The 12,500-nt window shown below is 39.0% G+C and overlaps 2 protein-coding genes across 5 annotated transcripts in view; both read left to right on the forward strand.

Annotated features, from left to right (window-relative positions):
- The window catches only part of srgap2 (SLIT-ROBO Rho GTPase activating protein 2), a 146,041-nt gene that overhangs the window by 96,583 nt on the left and 36,958 nt on the right, over positions 1–12,500 (forward strand). For all 3 annotated transcript variants that reach the window (XM_084061434.1, XM_084061435.1, XM_084061436.1), the window contains exon 5: positions 11,312–11,545. In XM_084061434.1, the coding sequence (XP_083917560.1) occupies positions 11,312–11,545 (234 nt within the window). The remainder of the gene's footprint in view (positions 1–11,311; positions 11,546–12,500) is intronic.
- On the forward strand, positions 4,468–9,619 carry LOC311048276 (uncharacterized protein). Of its 2 annotated transcripts, XM_084061437.1 has the most exons (8): positions 4,468–4,558; positions 6,256–6,413; positions 6,520–6,645; positions 7,156–7,252; positions 7,389–7,517; positions 7,813–7,908; positions 8,135–8,335; positions 9,499–9,619. In XM_084061437.1, exons 2-8 carry the CDS (start codon positions 6,282–6,284, stop codon positions 9,606–9,608), a joined length of 891 nt encoding a protein of 296 aa, XP_083917563.1. In that variant the 5' UTR covers positions 4,468–4,558; positions 6,256–6,281; the 3' UTR covers positions 9,609–9,619. The 2 variants fall into 2 exon arrangements, with proteins under 2 accessions (XP_083917563.1, XP_083917564.1); XM_084061438.1 differs by lacking the exons at positions 4,468–4,558; positions 6,256–6,413 and adding an exon at positions 6,963–7,010 and having other exon boundaries at positions 6,515–6,645.

Genomic DNA, 12,500 nt, shown 5'->3' on the forward strand with positions numbered 1-12,500 from the left:
GAAACGGTTTAATAAAAAAACTCCCCTCTGGAAGGCGTTTCCGTTCTATTAAAGGACGACTTCACCACTTTTCAACATATCTTCATATAATAGGTCCTCACTAATGCTAATGATAAAATGATACAATTTTTTTCTACTTGGTCTGTGTCTCATAGGAGGGCTGTCGACAGTCCAGAAACCCGTCTACCAGTGACATCATCGTTAGGCAGGATTTTTTTCCCCAAAAAGATTACATTTTTTTTATTCCGATTTTTATTAAGGCGAGAACAATGGGATCTATTATTGCATTGCAACTTTCCAGGAATACAAAGCATGCAGTTTCTATTAGCCTGGATTCCCCATCGATGATGTCACTGGTAGACGGGTTTCTGAACTGTCTACAGCCCTCCTCTGAGACACAGACTGATTAGAAAAATATTGTACCATTTTATCATGAGCATTAGTGAGGACCTATTATATGAAGATATGTTGAAAAGTGGTGAAGTCGTCCTTTAAGGCCACGACTACTCGTCACCAGAACAGTTTTTTCCCTAGGGCTATTTCTCTTCTTAATAAGAAGTCATGAGCTCTATATTGTGCTGTTTTTAAGTTTATTTTTTATGCTGTTTTAAGCCTTTATTTGGCCCTTTAGAAATGTTCACTGTAGTTTTTAGAATTGTATCATATCCTGAGTATGTTGTCTCGTTGTGCTGTCTGTTTTTCTATCCGTTGAGCTGTGCTACACCACAACAAATTCCTGTGTGTCCTTGTGATACATTTGGCAATAAAGTGATTCTGATTCTGATTCTGATTCTGAAAGACAGGGCCCCTCAGTCCGCTTCTCCAGAACTACTCTACCTGCACCCGGGGAGGCTCTGGCACGCCCTACTTGCTCATACCACAGCGTCACACAAAAGCATCAAAAGTAGCAGATCTACAAGCTGGAAACGCGGCACGTTTTGAGCTTTTGGATCTGCTACGTTTTGCTGTTTTTGAATTGGATTCAATACAATATGAGGTTTCCACCTGACAGAGAGCATGTTTGTGAATGAGCTGGTAATGTGTGCATGTGTGTGCGTGTGTGTATATACGCACGTACGTGCACGGGCAGCATTCCCTGGCAGTGTAGTGGAATGCTGGTGTTCTAAGCCTCCATGGAAGGCAGCAATATTTCAGACATTCCCCCCCCCCAAAAAAAAAAATCTCTACACTGTTGTTGAACTTGCCTGACATGTGTGTGTGTGTGTGTGTGTGTGTGTGTGTGTGTGTGTGTGTGTGTGTGTGTGTGTGTGTGTGTGTGTGTGCGTGTGCGTGTGCGCGCATGTTTCTTGTGTGAGTATGACCCATTCGGATCCAATTTTACACTCTCTGAATTTAATTAAAGGCTAAACCTTTAACCTAATCCCACTGTTATGATGTAAGGACATTATATATAGTTTGTGGGGGGAAAGAAATACCCTACGTCTGGTTGTCTTCTGTGTATTTCTCCTGAGAAAGTGTGCGTGTGGCGAATGATGTCATATGTTTAGTGATACGTCATTGGGCGTACGATACCACACTGGGGAAAAGAGTGAATTGTAAATACACAGAAAACAACAGGTCATTTATCCCTCACTATATACATTATATGATCTGCTCACAATCGAACAATTGGATTTATCTTCAAAATTGGCAAAGGTTACTGTTAATACTCAAGGATGTTAACCCATTGAGACCTGAAGCCGATTCTACATGTATCCTAAATCTCAACAGTTTTCTCAAAAACTTATGTTTCTATATCAGTGGTGCTCAATCTTTTTCATGTCAAGGACCCCCAAAATGACATTTATTTGGCCGCGGACCCCCATCAAAATATGTTGTTCCAGGAACCCCCCAGAAGCAAAGATTTGAGTTAAAAATGTTCGCTTTAAAAATATATATATTCAAAGATTTTCACACATTTTCAAGAATTTTCAAAAATAGCAGATCTACAAGCTCGTAGCGCGGCACTCGGTGCCGCGCTATGAGCTTGTATATCTGCTATTTTTGAATAGCCCAAAGTGTAAAATCATGCTTTTTGGCTCAAATCTAAAAATGACACAGTTCCAGGTCTTAATGGGTTAAACACACACTAACACTAACCCTAACACACACACACACACACACACACACACACACACACACACACACACACACACACACACACACACACACACACACACACACACACACACACACACACTCAGACAGACTGTAATGGTTGTCCCTCAGCAAGGTTATTATAGTTAAGCAGTCGTGGAAGAAGGATGTTGCACTTAAGTAAAAGTATCAATACCACAATGTAGAAATACTCGGTTACAAATAAAAGTCTGGTATTCAAAATGCTTTGCGACACATTGTGAGCTTGTAGATCGGCTCATTTCAAATAGCCTAAGTACTGTATGCATAGGGCTAAAGTCGTTAATGTATGTTTTGTAATAATAATCAAAATCTACAAAGTAACTAAAGTTGTCAAATATTTTTTGTGGAGTAAAAAGTACAATGTTGAAGATTGGAAATACTCCAGTAAAGTAAAAAATCCTCAAAATAGTAAACACTAATAACCTGTGTGTGTGTGCGACATGCGTATAATTCTAAACTCTATTAACCCATTAAGACCTGGAACTGTCATTTTTAGATTTGAGCTAAAAAGCATTATTTTACACTTTAGGCGTGCCGCGCTACGAGCTTGTAGATCTGCTATTTTTGAAAAATCATGGAAATGTGTGCAAATCTTTGAACATAATATATTTTTAAAGCGAACATTTTTAACTCAAATCTTCGCTTCTGGGGGGGTCCCTGGAACAACATATTTTGATGAGGGTCCGCGGCCACATACATATAATTCTGGGGGTCCTTCCCACATGGAAAGAATCTATATGTTCCATATATGCAACTATATGTAACCTATATGCTACATATAAGGATCATATATGCGCATATATGTGCATATATACCACATATATGCCTGGTATAAGCTCCATATAGGCTGCATATATCTCACATATAGGTCAAAATCAGGTGCATATATGTGCATATACAGGGTATATAGGTCTCCTATATAGCTTGTTTATACCCTCATATAGGTCATATATGTTGATAATACAAGCCATATAGGTCTCCTATATAGCTTCTTTATCCATATATAGGCTCTATATATTCATTATACAGGACATATAAGTCTCCTATATAGCTTCTTAATATGTACCCAGAGGAAAGCATAATCCAAGTTTGAGCTCATCTCTGGCTCATTTGTTTCTTAAGCCATAAATGAGATGTGAGGCAAAATAAAGGAGATATCTATCTATCTATCTATCTATCTATCTATCTATCTATCTATCTATCTATCTATCTATCTATCTATCTATCTATCTACACTGTAACACATTTCTGTAATCTCTACAGTAAAAATTTACAGTAACTTATTATTACTTATTATGGAAAAAAAATCATTACAGATACTTACTGCATTTTTCCACAGTAACATAATGTAGAAATTACAGTCAGGTTATAATCTAACTGTAGAAGTTAGTTTTACAGTAATGTAAAGTATACATAATAATGATAATAATAATAATAATAATAATAATAATAATAATAATAATAATAATAATAATAATAATAATACATTTTATTTATAATGCACTTTACATTTTTGGAAATAACAAAGTGCTACAGGGTTTAAAAACAAAAGGCACAACAATTTAACAAATGTTTTACATGATGTGAACATCATCATCATTATCAGTTATTTTTATTGTTATTAATTTTATCCTTCAACTTCTTGTTTATGCCCCAAAATGACTGCTATACAGGTTTTCTAGCAATTTCTAGCAATTATAGAAATATTAGACCTTAATTGTCAAATGTTTAAGAATGTTCTAATCATGTATACTTTGTTTTAAAACATTTTCCAAATATTTCATTTTTTAACATTTTGGACAAAATTGCCAATTTTACATTGAGGTGTGCAGATGTCCGAGTGCCCACCTATCCTGTTACTTCACTGGTTCTCAACCTTTTCAGGCCATGACCCCCCAAAATAACCATATTTGAACTGGGGACCCCCAACCCTGATATGCACTTGTAATGTTGGAGTAGAGGCATTTAGTTTGACTCCGTTCCACAGATCAATATTTTGAAAATAGCTGATCTACAAGCTCACAACGCCTTGAGTCGATGGGCTATTTTTGCCTCTTTCTTATATTATTTGACAATTTGGCCAACGTTTTACCATTTTTTTGGTATAGTTTGTTGATTACTTTTGATGCAGTAATTTTTATTTTATTTTTTAGGTATTAAAAGGGTTACTTAAATTGTCACTTCACTGTCACTGCCACCTACAGATCCCCCCAATCATGTGGGGATCCCCCTGGGGGTCCTGACCCACAGGTTGAGAACCTGACCAGACCTACAGTTACGTCACGCAGCAGCTCAAGGCGGAGCTTATCAGTTTTGATTTGAACCGGTAGCGCGAGACACGGAACTAACTAACCGTCGGCTAAGCGAACATTTATTTACAAACCAGTTGCTTCCGTACTTCTACTCTACCAGATAACAGGTAAGTTTAATTAGTTTATGGAATTAAAGTGTTATCCAACTTGTTAGTATCGTAAACGGTGTGCAGTTGTCATGTATTAGCTATGGATCACACGACGCTCGTCCGTCACGAGCGTCACGGCCGAACTTCAACCTGTGTTTTGCACTTTCTCCATTTACAACCTGTACATCTGCATAAACGTTCAGATTTTAAATATAAAGTGCTTACTCTATGGTCATGGATGTTACAAGTCTACTCGGGCACTCAGCAATACCCGTATCGTCTGTATTGTTCAATAAAAAGCATTTTAATTCGATCGATGGCCATTTTCTCCGTATTTCTGTAGGCTTTCAACTACTTGACCCTATCGGTTGGGAGGAGTACTGCACTCTGTTACATTATAACTCTATGACAAAATGGCCAGCAATCGGATTAAAATGTTTTGTCTTTTAACAATCCGGAATATACGGGTACTTACACCGACCCGAAGTGAATTGTAACATCCGTGGCCATGGGGTAAGCACTTTATATTTGAAATCTGAACGTTAATGTAGATGTAGGGCTTTACGTGGAGAACGTGCAAACACCAGGTTGAAGTTTCGTCATGACTGTCATAATACAGGGGGTTATACAGACCACCGGCTTCTTTCTAAAGCTTCTATTTCGTCGTAAGACTGTGTTGCATGCCCAAACATCACTGATCTACAAGCTCACAGCAACGCATTGTGAGCTTTTAGATCAGTTTTTTGGGGGCGTGCAACACAGTCTTAGACATGGCATTAGCATATTAGTTTCCATGTGGTGCATGATGTCATTGTTTATTTCAGGTATAAATCAGACCACATCAGTGAGAGCTAATGTTGGCCTCATTTGTTTTAACTGTAATTCATTATTATTATTATTATTATTATTATTATTATTATTATTGTTATTATATCTATGAATTTTGTTTTGAATCTACAGTACAAAGTAAAATAATTTCATTTAGGGAAAGAGAGTACACATGATCCAATCAATGGAATGAATGGATCCTTATGACCAGGGGTCTTCAACGTTTTCAGGCCATGGACCCCCTAGCTGAGAGAGAGATGAAGCAGGGACCCCCTCTATATTGTATAAAATTGTGTTTCAGATTCAACTTTTTTTGTTTACTTGGTCTGCTCTTTTTCCCTCTTTGCCAAAAATAGCTGATCTACAAGCTCACAACGCCTTGCAGCGTGAGGCGTTGTGAGCTTGTAGATCTGCTATTTTTGGCTAAAGTTCTCCTCAGAAAAGGGATGCTAAGGTTCAAGTGGTTAAGGTAAAATAAATAATCATATCACACAAAGATTTGGCGGACCCCCTGTAGTAATTCTGAGGACCCCCTAGGGGTCCCGGACCCCCTGTTGAAGACCCCTGCTTAAGACAGTTAAATTAAGATATAATCATATCACACAAAGATTTGGCGGACCCCCTGTAGTAATTCTGACCCCTTGTAGTAATTCTGAGGACCCCCTAGGGGTCCCGGACCCCCTGTTGAAGACCCCTGCTTAAGACAGTTAAATTAACACTGAGTTTAGTCTGCACACTTTTTACTGTTTTTTTCTAATTTGTTTTAAAGCATTGCAAATACGGAGACTATATCGAGGTCATGTTTTAGTTTAACAGTCTATTGTTATGTGGAAAGCAACAGACAAACACTGTTAACATGCAAACCATATATGTCAAATTATCTTTAGGTGAAGTTCTCACAGCTACACAATGGATGCTGAGCATTGAGGTCGGTCGTTGTGGCTCCACAGATCAACTTCCTGGCTGGAATGGCAGCTTTTCCAGTTATTACAACTTTGGTGTACCAGGAGGAGCACGCCTGTTACACACTGGAATTCATTCAAAGGTAACTTTCTGCTTTAAGTAGAACCATCATGTGTAACTCGAATGATGTGCTCTCTTGTAGAACGGCTGTGAGTGCACCTTTTCCATTTTTTGTTTTGTGATTTCAGATGTTTCGTTGGGATCAACCCATTGGCGGTGGCACCAAACAACAAAGCTGCTCAGCCAGAAAAGTGGGTTTGTCCTCCTGTCTCCTCCCTCCTGAAGCAATTGATGGACTTCGATTGGCTTTGAGTGTAAGTTATGTGCAAAACATTTGGACCATTCTCTTCCTCACTATGTGAATGACATTGTCATGGTCATATTTTAGTAGAGTTTTATTACTTATTTAGTTTTTTTTAGATCTCTATCTCAGGCTCTGATTTTAGGAGTTGTTCAGAAGTAAAGAAGTGGTCAGAAGTTCAGAACACTGTCTTAAGGGGTTTTCTATCTAAAATCCACAATGCATTGCATAAAGGCATAGCTATTTTTTAAAGATCTTTGACAGATTACAAACTAAGGTTACTTTTCTATGTCTCTGCAACCTTGTGATACCTTTTACCCCGATCTACAGCCATACCCTCCAGCCTCTTCTACACAGGCCTGCTGACCTGTTGATGAGGTATGTTTTCTTTAGATTTAACCCATTTAGTCCTACAAGCTCGAAGCACAGCACTCGGTGCTGCGCTATGAGCTTGTATAGTAGCCTATAGTTTTGATGATTTTTGACCTAGTACAATTAAGGGCCTTTTCTCTTTTCTGCACAGCCGTATGCAGCTACATATATGGACTTGGATCAGTGGAACCAAGAAACACCCAGTGTACTGCAACCTCCATCTCCGTCCAGTGATGCTCCAGTAGAAGGTGTGGTTCCTCAGCTAAGTGTCAGCAGACTTGCACTGTTGTCCTTCAAATTCAGGATTCATAGATGAGTTTTGCATTCTACTTTTTTTTTAAAAACTTTTCTTTACAGTTTTTGACGTGCTTTCAATCTTTCTAGGTCAACCAAATCCATCTGACCAGAGCATACCAGAGGGTCAAGGGTGGCAGCCTTGCGACTCTTGTCGGTCTGAGGTGGAGAAGCACCAGCTCCAGTTGAGGAGGATAACCACTGTGCTCTCCAGTATCAGTAAGTTTTATTGCCTGTAATGTTGCAGTTTTCAGTTGTCTGCTAATTTCTTTGTCTCACTTGAAACTTTACTTTATCCTGTACCTCTTTTGTGAGTTCTCTGACATGACTGGAAAACTTTGGTATCCCAAAATAAAACTGTTTTCTGTTTACTGGGAAATCGACCCCTGCTACTGAACAAATACTCATCAATGACTGCTATCAGAATATACTGTAGAGCTATATAGAACAGTACTCAATCTTATTGTTTTACAAATACACTCAGTAGACTCAGATTTTTTTGTCTTTGTTCTAGGCTCTGAGCAACTAGACGCACTGAAGGGCTTTATCACCCTGGTCGGTGACCTAGAGTCTGGAGTGTCCAGTCTCGGGCAGCAGGAGCTATATCCAGGTATGGATGTATACGTTTGCCATACATTTCACACTGAACCTGACGTTCTTGGTAGCGAGTGATCCGTGTTGTGAGCTGCAACTAGATAGTGAAGTTTTCAGAAGGTCACAGTTGTCTGTTTTCATGGTGCACTGAGCGCAGAAAGGGGTCAATGTAGCTGAGCCTTACAAGTGCAAAACTGATGTCTTAAAATGCAGTTTGTTAATTGCTCGCTCTCTATTCACAGGCTGTGGACAGTTGATTTCCTCTGTGCAGCTGGCAGCCATACACCAGCGTGCCAGGAAGGACTGCAAGAGGCTATTCCACGCGTTGTTCGAGGTGTTCTTCACCCATGAGGAGTGCCACAATGCCGTCGTATACGGAAAGCATGGTGTCATCCCAGAGGGGAAGAACAAACTAGATGAGGCGAAGGGGGATGCACTGTTCAGTAAGTATTTGTCACACCACTAGTTCCTCAGAGTAGTGTTATAGATGGCCAGTCAGTGGAGTTGGTAACCACTTATAGATATCTTGGGACCATAATCGACAATCGTCTGAAATTCGATTCCAATACTGAAATTGTTTGCAAGAAAGGCCAGCAGTGCCTTTTCTGTTTAAGGAAGTTAGCCAGGTTTCAGGTAAACAAATCAATGATATAGAGCCTTCATTGAATCTGTCATCTACTTTGCTGCCATTTGCTGGTATGGTAATCTAGGTATTAGACAGAAAAATGCCCTTAAAGGAGAATTCCATACTAAAAGGCTTTCTTACCTTTCTTTGTAGTTTTTAAGTACACACCAAAGAGGTCCAGGTGTTATTTTGTGCAAAAGCTCCTTATTGGCTATTTCCCCTACCATGAGCCCTAAATGAATTGCATTGAATGGGGCTATGGGGTGTTGTGCTAATTCGCTTATTTCTTTTGCTCAAAAGTATTATTATTTTTGTATATATTCTCTTTTCATAATGTAAATAATATCCCAAGCGGCACACTTTACTACTTATTTCGATGGAAATAAGCGAATTAGCACAACACCCCATAGCCCCATTCAATTCCCATTCCATTCAATGCAATTCATTGAGGGCCTATGGTAGGGGAAATAGGCAATAAGGAGTTTTTGCACAAAAACACCTGGACCTCTTTGGTGGGGACGTAACAACTACATAGAAAGGTAAGAAAGCATTCTAGCATGGAATTCTCTTTTAAGGGGGCTAGAAAGATTGTGGGGGGTATCTTGTGACAATGTATACACATGTCTGTGTTACTGTATTGTGTTTTTAGGGCTTTTATTATCTGCTGTAAAAGGCCCAGCTTAGGACATATAAATACACTTGATCCTTGACAAATCTTGGTTTTGTAAATTATATTCTCAATTTATGATGTCACCAATACATTATCATTGGGCAATTTGGCTGCCTTTGTGCAGTAAAGAAATGCAGGTTCCAACATGTTGCGCTGGTGGGACGTACAGTACACTCTGAACCAGGTTGGCCTCATCTGTGGCTATGCTGTGCTCAGTCTGTAGAGAGTCATATAGTCTTTAAAATGTATATATTTAACCGGGGGAAACCCATGTTGACTGACTTGTGTCATGTCATCTTCTCTGTCTGCAGACTACGTCTTGCGGTGTTCCTCTCTGGCATCATGGACAAATGTTTTCACTGCAGAGGGCTTGAAGAAAGCCATGACCAATAAGTGCCGAAGCCGTGCTGCAAAGGACTAGGTACTCCCCAGTGTTTTTGGCAGGAGATTTTTGTCCACTAGTCCCTTCCTAACATTTTAGTCTAGTTATTTGTTGACGAAATTGTCAGTACATTTAGTCGTCATAGCTTTTATTTAGTTTGTCAGTGGAAAAAGGTAGAACATTTTTCGTCTTAGTTTTAGTCGACGAACAACACTATGTTAAAAAAAAGCACTGTTTTGGTTGTGGCCATTTGTTTATTACACATGCAAAATGTTAAACATGTTCTAAACATGTCACTTTTCAACCGGCTTTCATAAAATTGGTCCTCACTAATGTTCATGATAAAATACTACCCTTTTTTTCCTACTCGGTCTGTCTCATAGGAGGGTTGTGGGCAGTTCAGAAACCTGTCCACCAGTGACATCATCAATGTTGAATTCAAGCTAATAGAAACTGTAACTTACTATTCATAATAATATTTGTGAAAAGTTGCAATGCGATAATGGAAGCCATCGTTCTCACGATAATACAAATCTAAATGTGTTTTAAAAATATCTTGTTTAATAAAAAAAAACGGCCAAACGATGATGTCACTGGTGGATGGGTTTCTGAACTACCCACAGCCCTCCTATGAGACACAGACAGAGTAGAAAAAAATGGTAGTATTTTATCATGAACATTAGTGAGTACTAATTTTATGAAAAGTGGTGAAGTGGTCCTTTCAACTTTTATGTAAATTTTGATGCCAATACATTTTTGTTTTTTTATATACTGTTAAAGCTGCCTGCTATGTTTGTTCATTAATAAAACATCAATGATGAGTAACTAACTTCTGTCTGTCTATTCTCTTGGGTCTGGGTCTTGTACAGGTAATTACAAACTGGAGTAATTTAATTTAACCTGGTGGTCAAACTGGATGTCCATGTAATTCCCAAAGCGACTTGAGTTGTCATTCTTCAGGGTTTTGGCATTTCCAAAAGCCTGGCAGGGGAAAAGGAGTGTTAACCATGTCCCGGAGCTTAATTTAATTTAATTTTATATATATATTTTTTATCCAGCTGTTTGCCACTTTAAAAGCCATAATGTTTCATGTTTGCATATTATAACTTGTTTAAATAAAGTGTTAAAGTTCTACATTTGGGTTTCTATTGGATTTGATTAATGTGTACATGTAAAACAAACTTATCACCTATTTCACCTATTTTATAGGTGATATAGGTATCATATAATTATGTTTCATTGCATATATGTAGATATAGGTACATACAGGTCATATATGTACCTATATGTTACATACAGGTCATATGTACCTATATGTTACATACATAAAATTGGCACCTTTCCTATATATATATGTACATATATGCACATATATGCACACATATATGTACATATATGCACATATATGCACACATATATGTACATATATGTACATATACATATAGGAAAGGTGCCAATTTTATGTATGCGGTCATATATTACAAACATATATGACGCATATAGGTTCTTTCCATGTGGGTTGACATGAAAAAGATTGAGCACCACTGATATAGAAACATACGTTTTTCAGAAAACTGTTGAGATTTAGGAGACATGTAGAATCGGCTTCAGGTCTCAATGGGTTAACCTGTGCGTCCCTCCCTCAGGTGATGAACACGTACCACATGTACAACACTGACTCTGTGTGTGTGTGTGTGTGTGTGTGTGTGTGTGTGTGTGTGTGTGTGTGTGTGTGTGTGTAGGTGATGAAGACGTACCACATGTACAACACTGACAGCATGAACGCAGAGTCCAAGCTGAAGGAGGCAGAGAAGCAGGAGGAGAAGACGATGGGCCGGTCCGGGCGCGGCCAGACGGACGACCGCCAGACGCCGCGCTCCCCCGACGCCCTGGGCGTCGCCACCGTCAAGACGGAGGAGAAGGAGAAGCACGTCAGACGCTCCAGCGTCAAGAAGATCGAGAAGATGAAGGAGAAGGTAAGGAGGAGGAGGAGGAGCCTAAACCTGGTCCTGGAGGTTAAGCTACGGCTAACTAAAGCACCGTTTCTCAAACAGTGGGTCAGACCCATCTTTATGGTCACAAGTAAATATCCCCTTTTTTCCGTTTCCTACATATATTTTTTTAAATATATATATATATATTATTTCAAAAGATTTAGAAAAGTGCCCCGGGCCGCTGGCCTAGCGGTCCAGACACCTAAGCTCACTGTAGCCTGACAGCGCGTCGAGGGTTCGAGTCCTGATCCCGACGGCCTTTGCTGCGTGTCACTCCACCATCTCTCTCTCTCCTCATTTCCTGTCAGACTACTGTACTATCTATCAATGAAGGCATGAAAAGACCTATGTTTTTTTTTCCCTTAATAAAATAAAATAAAATAAAATCTAATCATTTCCATAAATATATGTCTTTAAAGTTAGTGATAATAGCAGATCTACAAGCTTGTAGATCTGCTATTATCACTAGTTTGGGTCCCGGACAAACTTCAAATTTCTCGTTTGGGTCTCGAGCTAAAAAGTTTGAGAACCACTGGGCTGAAGTATTCTCAACTTGCTGTCAATCAACCTGGTGTGTTTTCAGCAAAGCAAAAACCTCCAAATATTTAAGTAATAGTCATTTCTGTCGTACAATGAAGTATGTTCTGTAGGCCTTAAGCGGTCAAGAGACGTGATGGTTATTAAAGCAATAAGCAAGTTGTTACTGCGAGAGGGTTACCATGATTTTAGAACAAAACCACTTAAACCCTATTTGTGGTTGATCGTGGAGTCTCTCAGGGCTCTATATTGGTGACATGTCTGTTTTCGCTCTACATTCAATATCTTCGCTGAAAATGTCTCTAAACTGTTCTAAAATCACCGTAAACTACAGCCTCTTGTGTCTTATTGTTGAATCAAGGTCTACCTACACTCTCCAAATGGTTCCAACTAAACAAAC

Source organism: Gymnoscopelus microlampas (assembly GCF_963454915.1).
Source record: "Gymnoscopelus microlampas genome assembly, chromosome: 7".
Taxonomy (NCBI): Eukaryota; Metazoa; Chordata; class Actinopteri; order Myctophiformes; family Myctophidae; genus Gymnoscopelus; species Gymnoscopelus microlampas.